Source organism: Rhea pennata, chromosome 1 (assembly GCF_028389875.1).
Source record: "Rhea pennata isolate bPtePen1 chromosome 1, bPtePen1.pri, whole genome shotgun sequence".
Classification (NCBI taxonomy): Eukaryota; Metazoa; Chordata; class Aves; order Rheiformes; family Rheidae; genus Rhea; species Rhea pennata.
The window spans coordinates 11,144,992-11,172,180 of NC_084663.1; the positions used below are offsets into that span (position 1 = coordinate 11,144,992).

Here is a 27,189-nt window from a genome sequence, read left to right on the forward strand (position 1 = left end):
CTGTTTTCCCACTAATCCGGTTATATGCTTTGATAGCAGTAAGTGGTAGATGATAGGGGCAGCAATTCCATCCCAGCACGCTATGATTTAGTGACTTGGTTTCAAATGTTGACACAGAGAGTGTAATTTGTTTATGATGGTGTGTAGGCTGCAGCTTGCCGGAGAAATGTATTTCAACTTCAAGTCTGTAGAGGCGGGGAAACCATGCAAAGGAAAACACAGACATGCAATAGAGGATCAGGAGCTAGAGGGCTGCTTAGAATCACTCACCCTTTGTGGAAACCCAAGCTACTACTACTTGCTTTTTAGGAACTGGAAATTAGGTGTTATGAGCACACTGGTGATAACAGAGTCCGGATATTGGGAAATTGAAAGCTCATCTCCAGCTTTTATGCAGTTCTTGCATGTGGACTAAAAGCAGAGGGAAGGAGATTCTGGGTGAATTGTTTTCCAAGAAAAAAAACCTATTCATCCAAGCAGTCAAATTGGCGTTGGGGCTCATCAAAGTAATCTAAGGAATATACATTCCCCTTGTTCACTGATTTTGTATAGCAACTTACTTACTATGTAATTCCCACAGGTCAGTGATTGCTAGCCTGTTCATTTGGACCCCATACCGTCAAGTTATTACTAGCTTTATGCCTTCCTCATCACAATATTATTATGATATGATTAACCTAATACCAACAGAAATGTTTAGTAAAGAGCTTTTCCATATGTGAAAGATCCTTTCCTTTTCAATTGCCTGTTCCCTCCTGTATTCCACACTTCAAATTACACTTACATTCTCTTAGATCCAGGGAAACACTCTCTCCTTTTCCCTCCTTAACAAATTCTTAAGTTGTTTGAAAATTTGGCAAACACAACATGGTTGGAGACCTTAGCTGGAAGCCCTGCTAACGGGAGCACGATACTAGACTTTTCAACCTGTTAGCATGTTAGGTGTATGCTTTCTGTGCTAGGAGTTTTGGATTTGTATGAGTGTATTTTATTTTCTTCTACTCAATTGACAAAGCTTCCAGAATTTTTTGTTTGTTTGTTTTAAAATTAACTTTGTCAGTTTCCTTCATTATCTTGCTTCCATTTAAAGTAGTTTTGGTGAACTTTAAATTAAATTACAAATTTATACACTATAAAGATGTATTTTCATCCTGTGATTTTGAATTTTGACCCAGAGGGTTCAGTGGTGGTTAAGAATTCTAAATAACGTGACTACATGAGGAAGAAATACAACTTGTCAACAGTATCAGGGGGAGTTACTGGCTACGCTAAAGTGGTAGAATGGATGGATCTGGAGGAGGAAATAAAAAGGACTTCTGTATGAAGGGGCTTGCCAGCAGACTTCCTAATGCTCTTCAGTCTTTACTTTCTCATTTTCCATAGCAGACAGTCTTAAGGAGAAAATATAAAGACATCTGTCATCTCTTTCATTATTTGATAAATTAAAAACAAAAAGAGACTCCTGCTGTCGGTCTGCATGAATATCTCTCTTACTGATGTGGTCTTAGAGCCTTCCAAGTACCAAATCGCAGTAGGTACTATTAAGTATACAGTCTCCTCAGAATCAGAGCTCTGTAAGGCAGGAAACAAATACATATTATCTCTTTTTCTCTCAGTCAGTGAAAAATAACCTGAAGGCATGTTTAGAGATGAGTGTCAAGCTTTATGGTTATATTAACCATGAAACATCTAATTGTATCATGACCTTGAAGTTTTTCATAAATTCCACTGCTGGTTTGCAAGATAAAGGAGAACGACTCTAGCTGCGGAGGAGCACACCTTCCTAGGAGGATCATTAGTGCTCCTTAAAAGAAGATCAGTATCTTCCACCTTCCCTGTTCAGGGACCAAGTGAACTGCTCTGTATGTTTTTAGAAAGGTATGTTTTGTGAGCTTTGTACGTTCAGGGATGAAACAGAGTTTATGAACAAGTTCAAAATTTAGTATTCAAATGTTGCATTACTAATAATTTCAGGAAGAACTAAGCTAGATACCTGTGCAAATATATGTATGGGGAATATTTCTGAAGGACCTGTTTATCAGATTTAATGATGATGCATATTTTGTAAATAAGAAAGGAGGCAATTTAGGGACCTGGTAAAAATTTGGGAACTGGAAAGCCAGCAGTTGTTAAAAGTTAGAAAGAATTTTCTTTCCTAATGGAATGAATGAGAGTAGAAATAGTGGCAAGAAATATTCTCCTATCAACAACATCACAAAATTTTTACCTGCTCACAGAATTACAGTTTTATTTTTATTCTCCTCTAAAAAAAATGAAGTTGAAAAAGAAGTAAATAACACTCTATTAAAGTATTTCATGTGGAGTTGGGGTAGTGAGGAAGATTAGGAGGGGGATGTATTACTTAGTTCTTTGAAATGAGGTTAATTGTTGTCAACAGAAGGCTGATCCTTAGAAAAGCAGGTTTGTAGGGAAAAGAAAAAAAAAAAAAAGGCCATTAGGAGTCAGACTTCCTGCAACCTTCACCTGACACGATGGATCATAAAGGCTGGTGCAGCTTCAGTGACATGGCTGGAGACAGCTTTCTGTCTAAATAGTATATGGGTTGATGATTCACTTGGGAAGAAGGCAATAAGTATTTGAACTTTAATTTTGAATATTTGTCTCCTGTATTCTGGCTGAATACTGCTACATAAACGTGTATAGTATCACTAATTTAAAAGAAAAATGGTTGGCTCAAATTTTACAAAAAAAAACAATCGTAGGTGCCTTCTGTCGGGACAGAAGGTGGTTTACAGTTGATTGCTTGGTTCAGGTAAGCATCATCTCAGAGTCCTGAATGAGTCTTCTGAGAAGCTGAGTGTCAAATGTACTCTCAAACTCAAAAAAAATTATCTTTGGTTTTTGATTGCTTTAGAGCATATAAATGAAGAGGCTGAGAACTGAATTTATAAAAGGCAAGAAGTGCTGTCACTGGGGAAAGCTCCTGCATCCCTAAAGACTCTCAAAACTGTCTGTTAGAGGTTTTACAAGAATCATCAGCTGAAGCTCGATAAATTTGAATGGCAATGAATAGTTAATATGCTTCCATACTGCATCACATTGCAAAGAATGATTCTTGTTGTCTTCATATCAATATTTAATGCTTTCCTGGAAGATGCACTTGAAGCAAGCGTCTACCACTAAACATAATCGTTAAGGTCTATTACAGGAGTAGCCATGGGAATTTTATGGGCTAGTGATATGTGGGTGTCGAGACAGCATGCAGGAGGTCAGACTAGATTATCTCATTCCCCTTTTTGGCCTTAAATCAAGAATACATAAAAATCTTCTTTGTTTTGGTTTATGTATCGGTTTTTTTTCTGTCTCGCTGAATTAACTGTTTATCCCCAGTAGTTGTTTATCATCCTCCTTAGTTACTAATGGTCTGGAAAGTACTTCATCGTCCTTGTGTGATATGAATACATTAGCCTTCATCTTTCTAAATAGGGAGCATTTTCCTCATACTTCAGCCTTTTCTGTGTATACTTAACAGTTTAGCCATATCTATCTAGCAACAGAAGTGTTTCATTGTTAGGCTTTCTTTTATCCATTGCTAGAGTTTCTCTTATCCCTGTTGTACTTAAAACTTCCATATTATCTTCAGTTTAACCAGCCCCACAATACTGTCTGTGCGATAGGACAGAATAGCAAGTGGTTCTATAAGCAGACAAATACCGAATAATCTGTGATAAAAGGGTTGAAAATGAAGTGTCGCTTTGCTATCCCGCTGATAAATGCTCCCTATGGTACTTGGTTACAAATATTGGTAATACTTGGGTTAAAATATTATGCCAGCATGTAAGACCAATAAAATACATGAAACATCAGGATGATAGTTCAAGGTTAAACTTCATATGCTCTCTCTGAGAATTACTGTTAGCACTAGAAACCATCTCCAGGAGCCGTGTTGGTGTGCCTGGTTCAGAACTGTGCTCGAGCTAAGAAGCCCTAGAAAAAGCAGAGGCAGCTGGATTCCACTCACAAGCGACTCACATTTCTGTGCAGAGACCCTCTAAACATACCCAGTAAACATACCCAGTTCATTACTGTGAAATTTATTTGAATGGAGAAAAGCACATGCTCCAACTGTTTAGTCCCAATATCTCATTTGAACTGATCCTTACATAGCTACACATAATCCTGAGAAAAGTTTAGAAGATAAAGTTTTTTTTTTTTTTTTTTTTTTTTTTTTTTTTTTTTGAGGTTACAAAATAATAACCAAGGCATCTGAATTTAGGGATTGGTTTCATTACACATAAACTATTTTTGCCCCCAACAAATGATCTGTTTTTTTAAAAGTGTATCTATAAGATGCTTCACAAGAAGAAACAAAATACATACATTTTTCTCGTAATTATGAGATATTTTCAAGCATGATTTATAGGTAAGTGCGCTTTCAGAAAGCATAAAGATTTTGAAGCTACAATTCCTGCAACTTATATTAGAATTCTTCTCATCTAATTTTAACCATGTAAAAGTTAAGTATCTCCTGTAAGTTATTGTCTACATTATAGTTACTGGAGAGAAATGAAAATCATCTCCAGAAGACCTTCATCTTGACTGTCTAGGACGCTCTCAGGACAAATCACAGCTCGGAGCGCCTTGACCACTAGACTTCCAATTTAAAAATGACTGAAATTAGATGAGCTGAATCCTACTATTACTGCTCAGTTGAGAAAGCGTAAAGGAGTCAGTGGGAATGAAACAAATTTAAAAACAACAGGCAAATATTTAAGAATGAGATTAGGAACTTAAGTTTTATGTTTTTGTCTTCTTCTGTGTTATTATTTGTTTTGTAGCATATCAGCTAAGTTTCCACTATTATTTTATTAACTGTAACTTTTGTTTGCTATGGAAGAAGAATGTCCAAAAGGTATGTAAGAGAGAAAAAGAAGTGGAAAGGGTAGGAAAAGGGGAAAAAAGACAAATCTTAAAACAAGATCTGTCTCATTTTAGATTTGTCACAAAGTGCTGATTCTAGGGAATAGCGTAATTGAGTGGATAAAGAGCCAAAGGAAATGGAAATTAGACATCGAAATTCTAATTTTAGATGTCAGGAGCAGGGGTGTTGCTGGAAATTGTACATTTATTGGTATGCTCTGTAACTTACAATTCAAGATGTGTAGAAAAGCCACCTCTATTCCCTCCTGGGGGGATTACTTTGGGCATCAATACAGATTTTTATTGTCTCCTCTTTTCAAGTGTCAAGAGCAGATTTTGGTCCAGTATTTGTTCCTTTCCCAAAGATTTATCTCATTCTGTGTTACAATAATTTCTTCAGCAGATATTTCATGGCCTATTAGTTACATCGTTATTGAACACTGCTGCTTCTGAGCCTTCAAGATCTTTTTGACAAATTTAGTATTAAGCATTTTTGCAGCTTATATCTATATGCATTCCCTATGTATTATATATGTGTCTCTAGCACCATGAAAACAAAAGGAAAATGTGATGTAATTCAAGTTTCAAGAAACATCACTATTACAAATTGTTATGTTATCTTAATTTTATTTCATCCTATTTCATCTAATTGAAGTATCAATTAAAAAGTACAGAGGTGTTCCTACTAAGTCGTAGAATTAAGTTTGCATTTTTTCTACAAAGCATATGTAGAATTATGCTCTGTAGCTGAAGACTAGCTCTATGTAAATCATAGGATAGGAAAAAACAGTTATTTTATAACAACATACGAATGCTGAACTTTAACACCTCATATTTTATTTTTGCTATGTCAAATTACAGACCTTTATTCCTTGAACAGCCTCAATGTTTTCAGTATTATACTGGGATACATGCCGATAAAACTTTGCAAATTGCTTTCTTACTATTCTCTAAATGGCTTCTGATAAATATTTATAATATCCTCTCACTGCTAAAATATAGATTGTAGCTGGCCTTATTCAACATTCAGTTATTCTTGGGATTAACCCTAAAATCCTATTACAGAGCCTACAGCAGCAGGGGAGGAAAAAAGAAAAAAAGGAAAAGAAAGCAGCAAAGCTGGATTTCGTTACAAGATGAAAGCCTGATGAAATCAGATCTATTTCACTATTGCTCATTTAATATGTATAGATACAACTGGGTCACCAAGCTGATTTAGCCATGAGGTAGAAGTAGCATAGCAACGAATCCCAGTAGATTGAAGATCAGCAACACTGGTATCTGATTAGATCTTCAGCAAGCTGACCGTATTTTCCATAATTTTCAGTATTCCCAAAGTAATATTTCTGATTTATTCATCTATCACGATAACACTGTTTAAAATGGATGAGTTGTGTCTTTGTAGCAAGTTAAAGTATAATTACTGCTTTGTCCAAGTTTATCTGATTTTCTATAAATGCTAAATGTTTCTGAATGTTTGAAAATATACGTATGGTTAAAGACAGTTTCTCATTTAATATCAGTTTATATATATAATATTAATTTGTTAAATGTCATTTCAAGCAATTCTGATTAGACATGTTTAATCAGTAAATGTCAGTAAACTAACTGTGGGATGAGTGATGAGTATCTTTAGGGAGATAGCAAGTAAATTGGAATAATCTGAATTTTTAGTTTGACTTCATGTTAAACAGTAGGTAAATAAGATTGTTATCACTTGTAGAGTGTTTGGAGAGGCAGAAAGACATTTAGAGAGAGGATCAACTGAGAAATGTTAACTTTTTACAGCTTTCCCTATTGTGTATATTGTAAAAGCGATTTGTGAAGCCATTGGAAGTTCAGATGCTTGTTTTGGTAATAAGGATTCCTTGTAGGGAAAAATAGATATCCGTCCTCCCAGAGCTGGGACCTCCTGTGTTCACCATTCTGATTTTTTTTTTCTGATATTTTGGTTTTTGATATTTGTAGGTTTTTTGACTCATTTGGCACCCAAGAGCTTAATTGTTTTAACTTAATGAGAAAATTTTGCCATTCACAGAAAGTGCTTATGACCACTACCAAAGGTGTAAATTTTCCATGTAAAATAACATTAGTAAGACCAGGTCAAATTTTTTATTGTAGTGCCACCTAGTGACTAAAGCCTGAAAAGTTTTTAAAACTTACTGATTTATTGGGTTTGACTCATTTGTATTGTGCTGAGGATTGTAGCAGTCCTCAGTGAGTGAATGTTTTGCCCGCATTGCATCAGATACATAGATTCCAGACTGAGCTTGCTTTCTTCATTAGATTATAAAAACAATTAAGCATATATATATATATAAATAAATATATATATTTTTATCTAGATGCATCAGATGCAGCAGAAGAAGTTTTCTTGATCATCAGAAATTCTGATGAGCAGTTTCTGATCAAGAGAAATGAATGCCCCAGCTCTTTATAATTTTTCTTCCAAAAGCATATGTTTGTGATGCCCCTGTTGATGATGTCTGTTTGTTTGCCAGACCTGTCATTATCAATAATTTTAATTCAGAGTTCAATGAAGTGGATTCTTTGGGTTTTCTTACAATAAAAGAAGCAAAATGAATTTAAATATTGTGCTTATAGTTAAATAATACAGTACAGTACAGATTTTTCTCTGGCAGTGCTATATTATTCAGAATGAATTTCAATAACTGGATGTGCATTTTGAAGAAGTTTTAGTGACAAGGGCTTCTTAGGAGAATTCATACTTTAAGAATTTGTGCCTTTTTTGCCCTTGTGGTTAAAATAGGAGATAGTAAAATAACAAATACTAAGTTGAAAAGCAAATTTGAGGACAAAGGAAATGGAAAAGGCAAGGGCATGTTCTAGTCCTGGGGAATAAGAGATTAAGGCTTCTAGCTCCATCCTTGCCTCTGATTTACTTGATTTCTTCCCTGTTGGTTCACTTTTCTCACCAATAAAATGAGAACAGTTTACAGCTATTTCACAAGGAGTTCAAGATAGTCACATTTACAAAGATCTGTGATGCTAAAGTGCGGATATCCCAGGGAGTCACATGCTATGTGTTACTTGCTAAAACTTGCCAGCCTGGGAGAGGTTGACTGTTACCTGCAAAAGACAGATTTATCAAAAAAATTCCTGATAGGTAAGACAATTTCTATCTGTTTGGCAGTTAACATATTGAACTGAATCTTTTTTCAGGAAGAATATATGAATATATGAATATAGTATTATAGGTGTTTTCCTTCTTCTCCTCTCTTTTGTTTGCTGCTTTTCCTGACTGCTTTTTAGCTTTGATCTTTCTACTTATCTCCCTCAAATACTTTTCAATCCTTGTATATCTCCCTTCTTGCCATCCATTTGAATCACTTAGTGTCATCTGAATACTGATGCTTTCTTCCCTTCATTTTGCTGCCTTCCTGTGTGAGTTCTTTTGCTAATTTGTCTCATAACACCCTCTCAAAGAAAGAACTTGTTGTAGGGCCTCTTGCTGATATTCGTTTCTGGTTTCCCAACATATCCCCCAAGCATATCCACAAGAATGGAAAGAGGCAGGGTAAATAAATACACATCTCTCTTCCTGTTCCCTTGAAGCCTCTCATACCCTTGTGTTGGGGTAGGAGTTTTAAAGGAAGATGCTCACAGTGGAAGCAGGTCCTGGTTCTGGAGAAGCAGGTCTCCAGGTTCTGGAGTAAAGGAGACTTTTGGCAATGTAAAGGTAACTCTTCTAGCAGCAGCGCAGTGTCTGAGAACACCAGCCCTTCCTCTTGTCCCTTGGTTTAACCCTTGGGGTGCTGTGGCTTGCAGTGTTTGGGGGGGGCTGCGTGCCCAAAAGAGCTACCCATTACCTACCCTAATGCTTTGATTCTTGACTGCGGTTCTGTATAATTTTCCACTAGTTTTGCAAAATGATGTTTCTCTGAGTGGAAGAATAGTGGCAAAGTTCTTGTAAGACCACAAGATTATGATTTCTGCTTCTGACCTTCGTGAAGGTGGCAAGGTTCAAGCAGCATTAAATTCAAAACTCTCTGAGTTTCGTGATGAATTGAATTGATTAACTTATCTTCAAATTATTGAGTTGCCTGACACATGGCCAGTTTGAGGTCAGCTAAGATATATTCTAACACTTTTAGTGCCTTAGCTGCAGGCTGGGTATCCCTGCCCCCCGTCAGTGAGTAGAAGGTCAATATTTCCTCAGACCTGAGGATTTTTCTGTGAGGTCCCAAAGGCAGACACTGCAAAAGGCATAAATAATTTGGGTGAGGAGAAATCATCTAGTGAAAAATATAGCTAATTTCTGTGGCTTGTTGTATAATAACAAAATAAATTTCATAGCACTAATACTTTATGTTACTTTAAAATAAAAAGTTAAGATTATCTGGTTTTCCATGACTTCCAATATATTATTTGTCCTAGCTCTGATATAGGAGTAAGCTTTTTAAATAGTTGAGAAAGCAGAAGCTGTCACTGGTGGTGACATACTGCATGGGCAACTTTAGATTTTAACAACTGAATGATTTGCCTCCAAATGTCATCTGTTGTCTTATAAATGACTCACTGAGCCCACAGCATAGTACACAAATTTCATTTAGTTTTCTTTTTATCACAATAGCATTTTTATGATATATATTTATCTTTACTGCAATTATTTAGGAGGAAATGCCAGTCTGACAAATACCCAACTGACATGTTTATTACAGATATAATATAGACTGTAATTACCTTAATTTTAAACCTTTGAGGGGACTTAATATTTTAGGAAGAATAATATAGATGTGGACTTTCCAAAGTGGCAACTCGTTTTTCAGGTCATGCATGTTATTTCTTCAGGTAGGTATTAAGTGATTGACTGTGTATAGTTAGAAGCTCTCCAAGAAATCATCCAAAACTAAATAAGCGTTATTGTGGTTCTTAGGAGATAACCAATAATTGTCAAAGGCTTATTGAAATATTTTTGCTTTTGCTGTCTCAATATGTGAAAAATTATTCATTGCTAGCCTAGTTCAGATGAGCGCAATTGGAAGCCGGCTCAGTGGGCTACTTCTCACCTGATTCAAAGTTCTGAATAGTCACAATATTTGTCCTGTTGTCAACTGATTGTACAGCAAAATTATTTTAGCACTGGGTGGTGGGAATGACAAGCCAATTTTAAGGGCAGTCTGTAGGCTTTTCACTTGAAATCATACTGTTACTTCAGAGCTTTATTGGAGTTCAAATTAATTAAATGTAACCCTGAATTTTATCTGCTCCCTCTGGATATTTTCATCAGTCACACTTCAGCCTTCAGGGTCTTGCCTTCCCCTCCTAGCAAGCAGGTAAATGTTCATTTTGGAGGATTATTTTTCCATCTACTGATTCCTTTATCTAATAAAAAACTCTTCTCACTTTGTTGACTGATGTCAACATAAATGTAGACTGTTGTATTTCAAATGACTGGCTCATATATTTTCTTAATTAAATTATAGCATTTGCAGTCTTTTATTGATCTAATTCTCTCCTGTACAAATGTGTTATTTCTCTCCTCTGTTTTGCATCAGTCTTTGTCTGTCCATAGATGCAGCTATTTCACCTTGACTCTTTTTCTTTGTTCAGTTTACATCCTGTATAAGCACGGTACAGTTTATTTGTTAGCTGTTTAAAGAGCCGGAGCCAGAATTCCTGTCAATTTTTATAACGTAGATTTTGTATGCACGGGCACCAGTGCACGTGCTAGTACCTGACCTTCATAGAAACAGTTTTCCTCCTACCATGTGCAGGAATGGTAGCAAGTAAGATTTTTTTGTTTTGGAATTTAATGTTGGTGACATTTCAGAGAGAAATTAATATTTGTCAGTAAATTTTCGCTTGAACACCTATGCCTCTGTGTAGCTGCAGCCTGAGGCACAATATGCATTGACCATAAGACTGAGTTTATGGTTACATGAAAATTAGCTCATTAAATAATTTGCATAAAATGTTGCTGATGAAGCAGAACATACTTTTCACTCTTCTTCAAAGGAAATTGGATTTTTTAGAGCAGAGCTACCTATCTGACAGTGTTTTTATTCTGCTTTCCAAGTGCAAGATTTGTACTGCAATGCCATCTCACAGTTAGAATTCATTTTCAAACCATGTATTTTTAAAGTTACTTTACCTGAGTAATTTTCCCATCTTGGTTACAAAATCAGGTCAAGGCAAGCAGAAATAATTTCACAGCACAATAATATTTTTACTCTCACATGATCTATGTACCTAATAATCATAGGGTGATTCATTGGTTACTTTTAGAAGAATATCATTAAGTGTGCCAGTGCTTTGCATCAAAGTGAATTTATTTTAAAAATTCTGTGAGCATTTGGTGGTTTTGCTGTGTGAGCAAAACATGCTTTGCTGCTTCTATGAGCACAGCAAATAAGAATTAACAAAAGAAGATATAGAGGAGAAAAAGAAAAATGAATGACAGTAATTTGAGCCTGGGGAAAGAGCTCTTGTAAAAGACAAGAGCTTCAGAGTCATGCAAATATGAATGTTAAGGGTCCAGTTGGGAGTCATACATTTTAATCGCAGCAGAGGATCGGCCTGACCAATATTCTAGTCTGGGAAATGTGGAATAGGCTGAAGGAATCCTCACACTGAAATTTCATATCTAGACAATCTAATCCCTTGTATTTATTTGTTTTAAAGATGGTAATTCCTAAGCTTGCATTGTGGCACCAGAAAAACTGGAAAATAATTTTAATCTTCAGTATCTCATCCTGTTTTCATGCTTTTCTTACTGCAGAAAGTTTTGGGCCATGACAGTACATCTATATTAGTGGGGGTTTTTTTGTTTCTTTGTTTTGTTTTGGTTTTTTTTTTTTTTTTTTTTTTTGGGGGGGGGGGGAATTAAGCCCTGATAAATGGAGTATTATGAAAATAAATAAGCAATCTTTGTCATATCATCCTGCAAAAACGGTTCTTTTGTAGAATGCTTGATTAAATCCAGCAGTGCAGAATGGTTTTTCAAGCCCTCATTCATGCTTCTGCATTTTTGTAGAAATGCTCCTTGTGAAGCCTAGGGAGCTGCGTATTGGCGGAAAGGGGGACGTAAAACTTAGTGTACAGTCATTTGAGAATAACTTTTTCCTACAGATTATGATGGCCTGGGGAGTACTACTCTAAAATGTGACATAATAATAACTCTCTTTATTAATTAGAAAGAAATACGAAGATTCTTATATGGGTATTCTCATAATATATATCCCTGCCTAGCACAAATCAATACTGTTTTTTAGCAGATAAATACTGTAGGAAAACAGGAGATGTACCGTGAAACAGTATCAATATCTTGCCAAAAGGCAGTATTAAACCATGAGGAATGAGGAAAAATAAGTTCTCTGGAAAAATAAATGCAACATGAAGATGACATATACTAGATTAGCTTCAAACAACCTGATGCTCAAAATTGAAACAGTGGTTTTTACTGTCTGAGCTTTGCATTCATGTAGGAATGGCTGCTGATATGACAGGGATATTGGAAGTTGAGGCAAATTCATGCTTTCGTGGGGCACTGACATATGCATTTGCAAAATAAGAAATTACATGTGGAATCGTAAGTAAGGACCCAGGAGTATTCAGTATAGCAAAAACTGTCACAACAGTGCCTGGATTTGGATAATTATACCAGGCAAAACAGTTACAGCTCTGTGGCTATGTTCAAGAAGGATCTGGAGAAAAACTGCGTGAAGCCTGATGCGGAGGGTGATGCCTTTCTCGGTTGGTCATCTGTGCTGTAAGCTGTACTGTATTTGCCACTTTAAAGTCACACCCACTGAGTCCTAATGAGGCAGGAGCCCCATTGATTGGAGAAGATATTTGATATAAATCACCAGTAATTCATATTTTGGAGAGTCCTGAGAGCCAGGGGCATGCATACGTACACATCGAATTCCAGGAGATGGAAAACTCTGAGAACCTCTTAAGCATTGTACTAACTTGAATTAAATTTTAAAGCATAATTAAAGGTGGTTTGATGAATTCCTGTGTTCTTTTGTGCTGTTTGTTGTCCTGTGTGTTGTTGCGTAAGTTGATGTTTGCTGCTGAGAGCAGTTCTGTACTTTGTACTAGGCCTGTACTTTGTACTTAAAAATGCTGACATTCAAATCAGGTAGTATGAAGTACTTTAAAATGCTTTCCACTGCCTTGACATAAGGACAAAAATAGTAGGAAAAAAGGCCCTAGGTGAACTTGTTGCCATAAAAGCAGATATAATACAAGAACCAATTGCTGTATTTGTTGATCCCCCTCGGTTATGTCTCTGTATTATTTTTAATTTTGCCTTCTGGCTATCAGCTTTATTTTCTCTGTATGTTTGATTCACCTTGCTATTTTTATTTTCTGAAAGATGAATCAGCAGTTAAAAAAAATAATGGTTAAATACTCCTACTGATAAAAATCAAAATATGTATATATATACTTATGCACATTAATTGATTTTATTTACTGGTTTTTGAGAATTAAGCAGAATGTCACTGAACTGTAAAGTGATAATTTTCTGGATTCAAAAATGTGACTAATTAAATACAACAAAACTTGGTGCTATTGTTACATTGCTACAGTCAACATTAAAAAGACCCACTGTGTTTCTCAGATGAAAAATTGAGTCTGGCATTGTCAGAAGTAGCCAAAATGTTCAAAATTCTATCTTACAAGAACAAGTAAGAAATAAAAAAATGCCCTTTTTACTCTCCATCTATTCTGGGAAGTCTAACTGATGCTGCTTCTAACTACTTGATATTTATACGGGAGGTATAAAGAGTAGCTACTTTTTTTTTTTTTTTTTTTTTTTTTTCCAATCAAGCTTACTTCTGCAAGGTTTCCCAAGCTACCTATTACACAACCTCTAGAAGGTTTTCTTCCCCAAAACCTGAAATATTCTCCCGAAGTTAAAACCTTTTGGCTTGCCAGGATTTTTATTATACCATTGGCTTCAGGTCATATTAATGATTCTGCACTAAAATGTAAAAAAAAAAAAAAAAAAAAAAGGCAAGAAATTTACAGCGACAGAACTTCAGTGAAATCGGTTGTGTCATGTTAGCATAAAACTGCGCGGCGGAGTGGAATTGGGCCCGTCTGGGAACTCCTTAGCCTTGCTGTAGTTAAGTCTGTTTTCAGAGATTGCTGCGTTGTGGTGATATTCTGTGGAGTGGAAATGTGGATTCCTTTTGCCCTGTGTGTGACCTACCCGTGGTTTGCACCTTCAGATCAGCCAGTCCATGCATGACAGTCTTAAGTTTTGTAGCACTACTATTTATAGTGTCACTATACTAAAAGATCAGTGGCTTTCTATATGTAATTTTACAAAGTTTCATTCTCTATCCTTGTTGTTGCACTGCTTTCTTGCTATATGTTACAGAAACAAAAAAATGTGTAATGAGTGTAAAATGAAATTAAATTTCTTCCAAGTTTTTTAATAGCAAAAACCTAGTACCAGCTAAGGTCCTGTAGTGAACAGTGAGGATAAAATAGTATTTAATAACTATTTATTAAGTGAACCTCGTTTATGGTATGTGCTGAAAGACACAAATAGCATTTGATCATGTAATAAAAATCTCATACCATATTTAAATTTCTAAAAAGTTAAGTTTAACAAGCAGAAGCAAATGTAAGTCCGGCACCTGCGTTCTTGGATTTGCAACCTGCCTACCTTTTGTTATAGTTGTTTTGCTTGCCTAATCCATGCGAACGCATGAGCAGGAGCGTCCCTCCGTGGCCGCCCCGAGGAGATCCTCCACCTCCATGGCTCAGCGGCGGGAGGCCGGTGGGAGCGAGGACAAGGCTGCGTCGTTTCGCGGGTTACTTCTGGTGACAGTCAGGGGAGGAAATGCAACGTTCCCTGAAGTGTTCATCCATATTGCATTAGAAGGTGCCTGGATGAACCGCTTAAAGGTGTCAGGAGAAAGCAACCTGACAAAAGGGCTCCGCCGTCCTGTCGAGGCCCGCGAATAGCTTCGTGGTGACACTACGAAGTAAAACTTGACTAGAAGCATCAATTTTCCATCCAAAGTAGAAATTAGGTTTTCGGTATTGCCTATGGAGGTTAAAAAGAATCTCTAAGCAGGGGCTAAAGAATATAAGCTGGCTTGGTGCTGATTTTTCACTCTCCGGCACTTGCAACGCAGGTCCTGTGACCCTCAACTGCAGACTAAGCAATTAAATCTGCTAATCAAACCTCCAAGCCTGAACTCAGGTATCTGGAAAATCGTATAATAACTTATATGAAAATACTACTAGACAAGAGACAAATGAGGTTATTGGGTATTCCATGTACTTGAACAATGATAAAGTTGTCTGGGTATATTGCATTTGTGCAGCAAGTCTGAAGCAGCACCGTTGTGCTGCACCAGGCTTCAGTGATTCACCTGATAGCTCTCTGCCATCTGTCCTTCTCCATGGATGTTTGTTTCCTGACCTGTTAGACGTTAAATCATTTATGCTTTCCATACATGATGATTTTTTCTTGTAGAAGCCTTATTTTCTTCTCTTTAATATCTTTATTTATTAATTACTATTACCTGATATAAGAGTAATATTTGTGACTTAGTTTCAGTGGAGTTATTTTTGACTGCAAATATAACACAAGATTTGAGCATCGAATAATTTTCCTGTAGTACAATTTAATTCAAATCTATTCTGTGTATTTTAGAAATTTTATTTTTAAATTAGTTTATTTTTTTATTATTATGCATAAAGGTAATAGAAAGTCATAGCAGAGTGCTAGTCTGAGTAGTTACTGAAAACCTTTACCTTATTTGCCTTCTTAGATGCAGTGCAATTGAACTAACTAGCAGTGCTGAGACCTGCTTAAACCTACAAGGCCTGATTTTTATGTTATTTTAAGGCTTTTCACCAGGCTGACAGTATAAAGAAATTGCACTTACATTTACTTTCACTAAAGACTTTTAATCAGGGAGAGAGATAATAATCTGTTTTCAGCTGAAACATGAATCAGGATGTCAGGATTTAAGTGCCTTTATTGAAATTTGGAGTTTTACAGAGATTTTAGTCATGTTATTTGCCAATGAGAAAAAAACCCACAGAAGAAATCTGAATAGGCAAGGCAGTTGAAAAAAAAATGTCCAAAACAATATATATTTTATATTTATTAATATTTGTCAATTGAATATTAAATGAAAAGCACCCTGTTGTAGTTTAAAGGAGGTTTTCATTCAAACAGTGTTCAACACAGATTATGCACTTTTAGCCGAGACTGCAGGTGGAATCGTGTGTGCTGCAGCATTTTTTTTTCTTTTAATTCTTACCTTGGGCTGTAGCCAGATAGATACAGAGATAGCTGGAGAGTGAACCATACATCTATATCTCTCTCTCTCATATATGTAAATATAAATATATATATATGTATATTTATATGCAAGAAAATTTTGAAGCACTCATAAATTTATTTCTACCTGGAGAGGAAAAATTTTCCTCATACAGTTTTTTCTATCTATATTTTTAAGTGCTGTCATAGCCTTGTATAAAAGGTAGAAATTGTCACGTATTAGTCTTTGTAGGGGCAGAAGAGCTCAGAAATGTATGTTCTCAGTGCACAAATTTATCATGTTCTTAAAAAATAACCTTTTATCTACTGCTATACTCTTAGGTTCTTTCTTTGTCCTATGATTATATTTTGCTTTGTACAAGCTGCACTTACTAACTGATTATGATCAATTGAGGTTGATTGCAAAATAACAGACTTATGGCTAGATTAATACATACAAACTGGAAGTCATTTGATAATATAACCAACATTTTTTACTGTTAAAAAGTATAAATAAACATTTTCCCTCATTTTTGCTTTATTTCCCTTAACTCTGTGTTTCTTGAAACAAAGTTTTGGGGAGTTTTATCATGTGGGAGTTTCCACAGTTTTGTTGTGGTTTTTTACAACAAAGGGTAAAGGACCAAATGTCTGCTTTTATTATATTTATTGCCCAAATTTGAAATCTGCAGATGCTAGTGAACATCCTGCATGCCATGCAAATGAGTATCCCCGTTCTTTATCTCATGGATCAAGGAAACATGGGCCTAAGTAGGCAGAAAAGAAAAATAGATGAAGTGTGCATCACTGACTTTAATGCTGTTTTCTATTTATTTTGCAGTTTAACAATAATGCGCAGAATGTGAGTTGCTTTAATCATCTTGTCCAAGCTAATGTGAGGAACAAGAAGAAGCTGAAAGAAGCAGTCTATAAAATCTCTGCTAAAGGAATTACTGATTATAAGAAAGGCTTTAGCTATGCTTTCGAACAGCTGCTAAATGTGAGTATGAAAGGTGCCTCTCCCGGTTGTAAAGCGCAGTGGTAGACCTCTGATGTCCAGATGGCCACTGCGTGCTCCTCCATCAGCAGTGGTAACCAGCTGGGTGACAAACAGTACACTGCCTTTATTCAGCGAGGAAATACGCCCCAACGACGGGCTGCTTCCTTGCAGACCCCTCAGCAACCTGATGGGTTCCTAAGATTTGGGAACAAATTCGTTTCTCACCATTCTCATCGTTTTGGAATAGTTTATGTATGTTTTAAAAAGATCTCTATGTTTTGCCTTCTTAAAGACTACAGATTGGATTTTCACCTTAATGTGGATAAAGTTACAACAATTTACAGAAGCTAGGGATCCAGCTTAATAAGCATGATGTTTGTCATTTTTGCGTTCTTCTTTTTATTTCCATAACGCCTCTCAGAGGAGAGGCAGGTTCTGGCTGCTTTCCGGCTGTTGCATGCACAGCCTGGGCATAGAGCTTGCTGACAAATTTGTAACCTTGGGAAATATTGGTGGAGGAGAAGAAAATACAGTATTTTCAAAACATTTTCTCACTGGATCAATCTTTTGCCTAGCTGAGGGCTTTGGTGGGGAAATGATTGCGTGCCCTCTACTGATGGCTATGTGAAACTGCAAATAGGAGTTCAAGAACTGACTTTTTTGATCTCCATTCCCCTTTTTGGCATCTGTTTCCATCTTGTGCAGAAGGAACTAGGACGATACAAGAAATTTTGCCAAACACAGCAGGCTCCTCACAGGGTTTATATTTTATATTTGATTGCTGTAAAGTTTTACATTAGGTGCAGTCCCGATATATACACTCACTTCGCACGGGCAGTACTGAGAAATCCTGAATACGGCAGAAGCCTCGAAGCGCACAGCTCCGCAGGACTGAATGCGGTGCTGAGCAAACACGCCTGGCAGCGAGCCTCGTGGTTGGGACTGGGTCCGCCTGTCCTGAGAGCGGAGGCGTGATTAGTCTCGCAGGGCCTCGGCAAGCCTGTGAACGGTGCCCGGCCACCGTGGTTGGGTCCAGCAGTTGTGACAGCTATTTCAAACAATTTTCCTCAATATCGAAGAAATATCTTTTTTGCACCAGCAAAAAAAAAAAAAAAAAAAAAAAAAAATCTGTATATTGGTGCTTGGAAATAGATACCTCAGGGTTTTCTTAGCATACTAACTAGCATACTAATACAAGTGGATATTCATTATCTGGATTCCATAATTTCTAGGGTTTTTTCCCCCATGTTTTTTTTTTTTTGTTTGTTTGTTTGTTTGTTTGTTTGTTTTGATATATTAGTATGTTTTTGCAAATAATGCTATTTTAGCTTCAGTGATTCAGGAAGTTTTATTTCCCGTAAAGATCTTGAAATCATCTCTTCTGAAATCATTTTTGCCTTGCTTTACTTTCACCTTCATCGGTGGCATGAAACTGGCACTGAAAAATACATTCTTAAAGTCTCCTGCCATGAAGTCCTGACCTGCATCTCAAAAAGTTAATTTAAAGGGTATGCAACATGTATAAAAACAAAATAGTTTTATGCACAGCATAAAATGAATAATATCTTGCTTACTTTAAAAAGAAAATAAAGCAAAATCAAAAAAAGAGAGATGACTTTTATCAAATGCAAGAGAGAGCTAAAGTAAGAACTTAGGCTCAATTCCAAATCATATTCTTTTGTGGCTTAAGGTAATAAGCCAGCTTGGAGATTTTGTACTGGGAAGCTGATACATGTGTATGTGTTCTTTTCCACTGGGTCTGTTCCAGGAGGGCAGAGACATTTGTTGAGGTGGTGGGGCAAACTCTTTGGAAAAATGATGGAATTACTGCCTCAGATTTTGCAAAATCTCTTCTATTCAAGCCCTTAGCCACTGTCTCTCTATCGTTATGGAAGCAAGGAGAAAAAATCTGTTGTAAAGGCCATCCTGCCTTCGCATGATCACTCATTAGGAACTGCTCTGTTATAGGTTCTTTCACCAGGATGCAAAGTTTTTGTGGCGGAGGACATCAAGCAAATTTTGTTTATTCATCTTCAGATTTGTAATACTGTATAGGTTCTAAAATTTTGGATTGTTTTTTGCATGACATCACTTTAGTATCTAAACAGTGCAATGCAAGTAAAGCCAACTTGTAAATTCCAGGAGGTATAGAGAGGAAAATACTACATTCTTCTGGTGCTCTCTAAGCATGTGCTGACTAAGCCACTAGAAAAATCCTAGTTTAATTCATTTTAATCCATCCAAAGATCAAGTTCAAATTTTGTTTATAATAGCTGTCCTTTTAAAATCAATAAGAAAGTTATATAAGACAAGCAGGCTTTGGTCCCTTCTATGTCACTGCCTTTGTGTCCCTCTTGATTTTATTTTGGCCTGTATATTAAATCACTAGAAATATGGGTGAGTTTATTTATGAAGTATCCGGCTCTATTTTTTATTACTTTTTTAATATCAAAAAGACTGCAGTCTAAAGCAGTATGTTGTAGGTTTCACAGGCAAAAGGTGATCGTAAATTATTTATTCCTAAATGAATAGAGTGCTGGTGCAATGGGAGGGAGTGTATTGATTTCAAGCTTTTTTATTTGTTGTTGCATGTAAGAAAATCTTTAGATTTCTTTTATTTTCAAATAGTTAAATAAATATTCAGTTAATACTGAACAGTACAAAACATCTCTCAAATATAATGTTTGCAAAGAAAGTTCATGTGCTATAGCCTGCTGACAGTGTTGTAAAAACGCAGAGTTCCTGCATTCAGGCGCATCGGGTAGCGCTTGAGGGCCTGGCTTAGCTCGGTAATCTTTTCTGAGGATGCAAAAACAAGGAATCAAATCAGAGAGTAGGATAAAAATTAACTAAGAGAGGTGGGATCCCCTCATTTATTCTATCTAATTATAAAGATTCTTTCCAAAAGTAGGAGAGACTTAGGTACTTGTAAGCAAGACGCTTGCAGAGAAGAAAAAAGAAAAAAAATGAAGGCATTACAGAAGAGGAAGACTGAGCTGATCTTAAGGAAAATTAACAAAAGGAGTAAACACAAGAACACCTCTAAGTTCACTGTGTTTGATGGTTTCTGTGAGTCTAGCAGAAAAAGTGGAGGTGTTTCATATGATATATAACTTGTTCGTATAATGAACTTGTTAGTTTGTTAGAGGGTCCCAGATTTTCACAGAGATAGCTAGGATGGGAACAGGAGGATAAAAGCCTTCGGATGCCCTCCGTCAGTGTCGCAGAGCAGGTTTTGGGAGGATGTGCTGGGTGACCTGATGGGTCTGCATGCTGGTGGAGGTGGCACAGACTAGATGGGCAGCCCTCTGCCCTTGGCCAGATCTCAGATGTGATGTCTTTGACTCTCAAGGAATGGAAAAAAAATTTTTTTTTGGTTGGTTTGGGTTTTTGTTCAGTGTTGTAGTGGGCAAGAGCAAACAACAAGAACATCTCTGTAACGTGGAGGCAAAATATAGAATTGGAAAAACTATATTGCAGGTTGATATGGAAGGCATCAAATATATCCCTTGTTATTTTGTGTACCTGAAATAAGAAATGTTTCTGTTTGTGTCTCCTGCAGCACAGTGTCTCTAGAGCTAACTGCAATAAGATTATCATGTTGTTTACGGATGGTGGTGAAGAAAGAGCACAAGAAATTTTCCACAAATATAATGAAGACAAAAAAGTAAGTGATACCTGGAAGATTTTACTATAATAATAATAATAGTATTAATAAATACCCCACAGCAGCACAAACAAGAATTTAGACTGGAATTAAAAACATTTTTGGTAGGTGTGTAACATACTTTTAAAAACCTATTAGTGTTGAACCTTAGGCTACTTAAAGCTTTCTCAACATATAACATTTCTCTGAAAAGATAATAAAATTTGTTTAATATTTTATACTTTCTGACCCATTGGTGCCAAGTAGTACAAAAGCACTCTGTGAGCCGTAAAGAATTAGACTTTTTAATGGCCTTCTTGTTTCATTATTATCCTTACGTTATCAACCAAAAAGTAGAAACATAATGACTATATGTGTGTGTGTGTGTGTGTGTGTGTGTGTACACGTACACAGTATGTACACACACACACACACACACATATTTATATACATATATATATATATATATATATATATGAAATAAAAGCTTGATTTTGGGGTTATAATCTGAGACTGAACATATGTGGGCTAGAAAAAACTTTTATAAATTTCCCTATGAGGGTAATTATACATTTAAAAATCTTAGCTAGGACTAGGATAGCTTTCTATTACTGAAATTTGTTCTGTAGTTCAACCAGAATTATTGGTTTCACACAACAATCACTGGACTGGTCTTGTTAAGATTAGATTGGTTTATTAGCTGTGCAGTTTTTGTTTTAATTTTTGAATTTAATCAAACTTGCAATCTGACTTTTGAATACTTACCACCGCAGAAGTGCATAGATGGGGGGTGTACGTGTTTGCCTGCATGTGATATAAGCTACAGTTCTATGAATTGTCCCCTACTACGTTTCGGTGTAGATAAACATGCTTAGGAGATTTATCACTTTTTAAAGGAAACTTAAATATGACCTGGCTTTTTATTAAAACTGAGCAATTAGCTTTCCTAGTGTTTGGAGATGTGCATGTAGCTGTCTTTTTTTCGCAAAAGCAGTTAGATCACAGTTCACCAAGACACTAAAGCAGTTGCCATGGGTGCTTATCTATAAAACAGTGGAAGTATTTCGTTGGAAGTCCTCATATACGTGAATTAATCCCTTAGAAAGGGGAACTAAGAATGCAAGACACAATTTCCGTCTCCAGCAGCAGCTCCCTCCGCGGCCGCGGAGAGTCCCTCCGTGTCTGCTCCGTCTTGGTGTTCCAGGGAGCATGATGTGGCCGGGTTCAGTTAACCTTTGTGTCTGAGCTGAAAGTGTTATTTAAACTGATAATTAATTAGATGGAAGACATGAAAACATGGCAACCCACTGTATGGCACACATGGCTGTATTCTGAAAATACATTCAGAGACTCCTCTTCAGATTTGAACTTTTATTTAGCTTTTATTATAGTGAGTGCCATTAGCTAAAGGGAAGCTGTGCATAAGGGGGAAGATGCATGATTCATTTCTTATTATTTTCCATTTTATTCTCTGTGTTACGGGGAAAGTATAGTAAAATATCCAGTTATAGGAAAAAAATACATTTGTAGCCTTACCAGCATTATGAATGTCAATCAATTATTCAGGGAACCAAGACGAACTTGGGATTTATTAATTTAACATGATTATTTTATCCTATAATACCATAAAGTTTCACTGCTAAGAGTTGGGTTGCTTTTATACATACTATTATTCCATAGCACACTTTTACTTTCTTATTACTTGTAACAAATGAAGGTTTAGGCTTTTTAGTGTATGCAACAGATGCGTGGGTGATAATGTTCACTGTTTGGGTTTTTGTTTGTTTGAGCCTGTCTTCTTATATAATTAAGTGTAATGGAAATCTTACTGCGCTTGGTTAAGTTATATATATAAATAAAATACAAATCTTAGTAAGCATCTACATTTTTGTTCCTGTCTAATAATGTATTAAGTTGCTTGATGCTATCCTTTATTGCTTTTCTTCAAGGTGACTTTGTAAAAACAAGGGATACTGAGAAAGTTTTTGGCAGGTGTACTTTAAAGAACCATTCACTTACTCCTTGAATAAACTGTATAGTTTTCTATCAGTAAAAATCCTTATGCTCTTGAAGGAGAATTTGTGGTAGAAAAATGAATTTTCTTTCTTCTTTCCTTTTTTTTTTTTTTTTTTTAAGGAAAAATCCCTAATGAGAGTGAACCAGCATTTAGTATTAGTAAATTAAGCTTTATAACTTACAATAACAACCCCCTGACAATTTTTTACAGCATTCTAGTATTTTTGAAAATAAGACTAATATAAAATATGTTAGTGAGCATGATTTACCTGTTAAGAATACACTTGATTCTAGAATGCTAAAATGTATGCTTTCTTGAGGGGGAACTCTCTGTGTAACTTAATTTAATCCAGTGGAGCATAATAATAACATGATTGACAGACATATTCTAACATTGAAAATAAATGTATACTTCTAATTTTGTGAAGTAATAGTCACAAACAGTAATGTTGCCTTCTTAGATTGCATAGTAGGATGCTTTCATAGGGGAGGAGATAAGAACCATAAAGACATGGGGATCTAGATTCTGGTGTCTTTATTGCAGTTTAGCTATACTTTTTTTCCACAAATAATCTTGTTGAATGTGAGAGGGCTAGTTTTATAATTATTTGTAGGGATACTGTTCACCATTAGTAAAGTATTAAAAAGAGCTTCCTGTGTTTTATAGTTGTAGCAATTCATAGTCTCAATGTGGATTGATTAATCTCTTTTCCTGCCTGGTCTGCATTTGTTTGTTCACTTTTCTCTGTGCTTTGCATACAGTATATAAAAGATGAATCTTTATTATCTTCCTGTGTCACAGTCAGTCACTTCCCATCCTATATACACTATGTCATAAATTTACATTTATTTTTCTTTTGAGTTCAAAGTGAAGACCATCAATTCAAATCTATTAATCCTTGTTTTCATCTCCCTGATGTAAAATTGCTTCAGCTCTCAAAATATGTTGTTCATGTCAGTTACTTTGTAGTTCATTGGCATTAAAGAGGATTAAATAAGTTTTGTTCAACGAGACAACAGGACTTAGTTACACTTGTTTATGGTGCCCTTAGTGCAACCTTCAAGGTGAGAAGTGAAAGAATACAATAAACAATTAAAAAAACCAAAACCTAAAAATCAAAAGAATAGCCTAGAAAAGAAAGGCAGGAAATTTGTCCTGTTCAGTTAGTGGGTTTCATCCCTTTGAATGTGAAGATTTTTATAAAACCGATATAACGATATTTTGAGGAGGAATATTTCTAGTTTTTCAACTTCATCTGTTTGAAGTTGAAAGTCACAATTGTGTCTCACCTTTGTATGCCTTTGTCCCTTAATAAAGCCAGCTTTTATTGTTACAGATTGCAAGTACATGCCATGTGTGATATTTAAAAATTGGCATATTTACCTTTATGGTGGCATTTGGGGTTGTTGCACTAGATGTGTGAAATACCATGCACATGGTTAATTTCAGGAACAAAGGCAGTAAATTTTCGTTTTATTTGTACTCATGCTGGCTTCACTGAAGACAACAATATAAATTTAATTGAAATGTAGGCACAGTAGGCACTCTCCATCCTGAGAATTTTGACCTCAAGTTAAAAATAGAAAACCAGCTATGGTTGCTCTTTGGGGCATATTGCACACCCTGAAATAGGTATATTGAAGGATTGCTCAGTTCATGTGGGTAGGAAGAGACCTTAATCATCCCTCATGCACTTTAGGTTATTTGAAAGTTTTCTGTTGAGGCAGAGGTTGGTGGGGGTCGAACGGATTGGTTGCAGGTATATGGAGAAGCCTAAGGCAGATCACCCATCGCGTTCCCACAGAATTATCTGTAGTGATTAATGCCAGCTCATTTGCTGACAGTATGATCTGAGAGGAAATGGAACATAGGGGAGGTTTTTCACAGCTCGTTCCATTAAAAATATTTGTATGCAGTGTGCAAAGACCTTTTACAGGGGTACAGGTCCCGTGTGAAACTTAAAACTGTTACGCGTGGTCATGGCCTCTTCCAGAGTGGGACATCAGAAGAACGATATATGAGAAAGCACTTGCAAAACTTACTGCTAAAAGAAATTCCCACCCTTGTTAGTATCCAAAGAGGGAACCCCACTGGGTTTATAGGTCTGAATTCTTTTTTGTACAAGTCCAAGTTGATTTAACACGCGATAGTTGTGCCACTATGTGTTAATCTGGGCCACAGCATATGAGTCATTCTGGAGAAGCCTGAAAGCTTTCATCTCAACTACAAATGACCGTTAGAAAAGCCCATGACATTTCCAGTTGGGGTAGCCATGGGACTCTGGCCAATGTCAGTCTGAATAAATGTAGCTTTCTACACTTACTCATAGAGCTGGAAATAGCAACAGCATCCTTCTCAACACTGATATCAACTGTTATTAGTGCTTAACAACTGTCCAAGTGTTCTCCAGCAGTGCATGCATTTCTGTGTGTGAGCGACTTGCCACACAGGATTGTAGTATTGAAATTCAGGGTTCAAATGAACAAAATTCTGGTTTGTATCTGAATGACGTGTATGCAGTTTGCTAGCTGTAACTGTAAAAATTTTAAGGTAAATTTTTAAGCTTTCTAAATACTAGATTGTTCTCTGGGCTTCTCTACTTTTCATTAGCTTTCTGTGGTCTTTGTCAGGAAGGACATTTCTCATTTCTGCTGATCAATCACCCTCTGTGGTGAATTGTAATGTCGTAATGGTATAGATCTCTTACGCAAGAAAAATCTCCAGTTTGCCAATTACCCTTGTTGTATTACCACCACGAAGCTCAGCAGCACCAATACCTGGATTAGCCCTTTCACTGTTAGGTCATTGGAGAAAATTATTCTGACAGAAAGCTACTTTGTAGATTAGAAAAAAAAGCTAAGTATGTATGGTAACTGCAGATGGAGATCACTCAGAATTGTTTCCCCTCCAATTGCAGATAGTCTTCTAGAAATGGAACCAGTTTGTGGTCGTCGGATGGACAACAGCAGCATAAATAATGTATCTTGTCAGGCTACAATGCCTTCCTCTCCTCAATGCAGGAGAAGGCCTATTTAAAAACAAAAAAATATATACATCATATTTTTGGAAGCATCTACCTTTATTCTAAAGAGCTAGGGGGAAAAAAAAACAGGGCAAAAATAATTACTCGGACCAAAAGCAGCTTTTGCAATGTGCCCATTATTGTCATTATTTTATTCAGCTTGTTTTCTCTTCAGTCAGACTGAAGGCATTCATTCCATAAGCACTTCTGTCTTAGAAGTGTGTCATCTTCCAGATACTAACTTTAATTCATTGTATGTGCTGTGATACTCAGAACTGGAAAAGTTAAAATATTTTGTGTGAAATTTGGGTCAGTAATCAGAAATTTTGCAATCTTCCCCTCCCCCCCAAAGTAAAAGTGCAAACTCTGTTAATAGAGGACTCACTGCAGGCATATCTTAATCTTAAGGCAAATTAGTTTTTATTTCTTGTTTAGCTCCACTTACTTAGTGAAGGGCTTGCAATTTATCCGCTCTCCTAGTATCTGGGTTCCTGACATAGGTTAATGCCATTAGATTCATGAGTTCAAATATTCCATATCAGCAGTTTTCCTCCTGTGGCACTCATTGCCCAGAAATACTTCAGTAGTCCAGTTACACAGCACTTAACTGCTTGAGGTCCTGCATGTGTAAATCTAGGCAATATCATTTTTTTTCAGATATGACATTAAGCATCCATTTTTTGCCCATAAATCAAAATTGTGAGCCACAGTTACCTCGCAGTCTGTGAAATCCTCTTCCTCAGTGGGGAATCAGTGTTCAGTGATTTTTAAGATACCTTTTTTTCCCCCAAAAAATATTTGTATATAGTCTTTTTAGCAGTCTTCTCCCAAGATAAATCTCCACCACATGCCTATGCTCTGGCAAATCTGTTGGGTTAGACCAGTCTGGCACAGCCTTTCCCAGGCTGTCTCCTGGCTGACCCCTTTACCTTTAGAACATACTGTCTTTTATAAATTATTTCTTAAAGGCTGGCATAAAGGACTTACATTTATTATATTTCTTGTCTCTTTTTCACCCATTGAAAAAAAAGCTGGACGACAGAGCCTGAGGAGGCACAGTAGCTAGGTCGGGGGGCAGCTGAGCGATTATTTTGGGGAGAAGATTGGCACGCACAAGGGCCTTTTCACGCCTGTGTCCACAGGGTGCCCTGTGCTGATACTGAATTTCTGTTCATGCTACTGTTTCCTTATCTGTGTGAGCTCGTACAGGATACCATGTGGCATTTTTATATGCTGTGCAAGATAAAATCCACATGGTGGCGGTGAGAACTACAGAAGCCTAATAAATATTTTAATATAGTTTTGCTGAAAAATAATCTTATCAGCCATATTAGAATCATACATACATAAGAACCTAAGTGAA

The 27,189-nt window shown here is 36.3% G+C and overlaps 1 protein-coding gene across 3 annotated transcripts in view; it reads left to right on the forward strand.

Moving 5' to 3' along the window:
• Window positions 1–27,189, forward strand: part of CACNA2D1 (calcium voltage-gated channel auxiliary subunit alpha2delta 1) — a 390,747-nt gene that overhangs the window by 292,910 nt on the left and 70,648 nt on the right. For all 3 annotated transcript variants that reach the window (XR_009959084.1, XM_062581330.1, XM_062581317.1), the window contains exons 11-12: window positions 16,983–17,141; window positions 20,704–20,808. Coding sequence is in view for 2 of the 3 variants with exons in the window: in XM_062581330.1 (XP_062437314.1) it covers window positions 16,983–17,141; window positions 20,704–20,808 (264 nt within the window). In the remaining variant the exon portion in view is untranslated. The remainder of the gene's footprint in view (window positions 1–16,982; window positions 17,142–20,703; window positions 20,809–27,189) is intronic.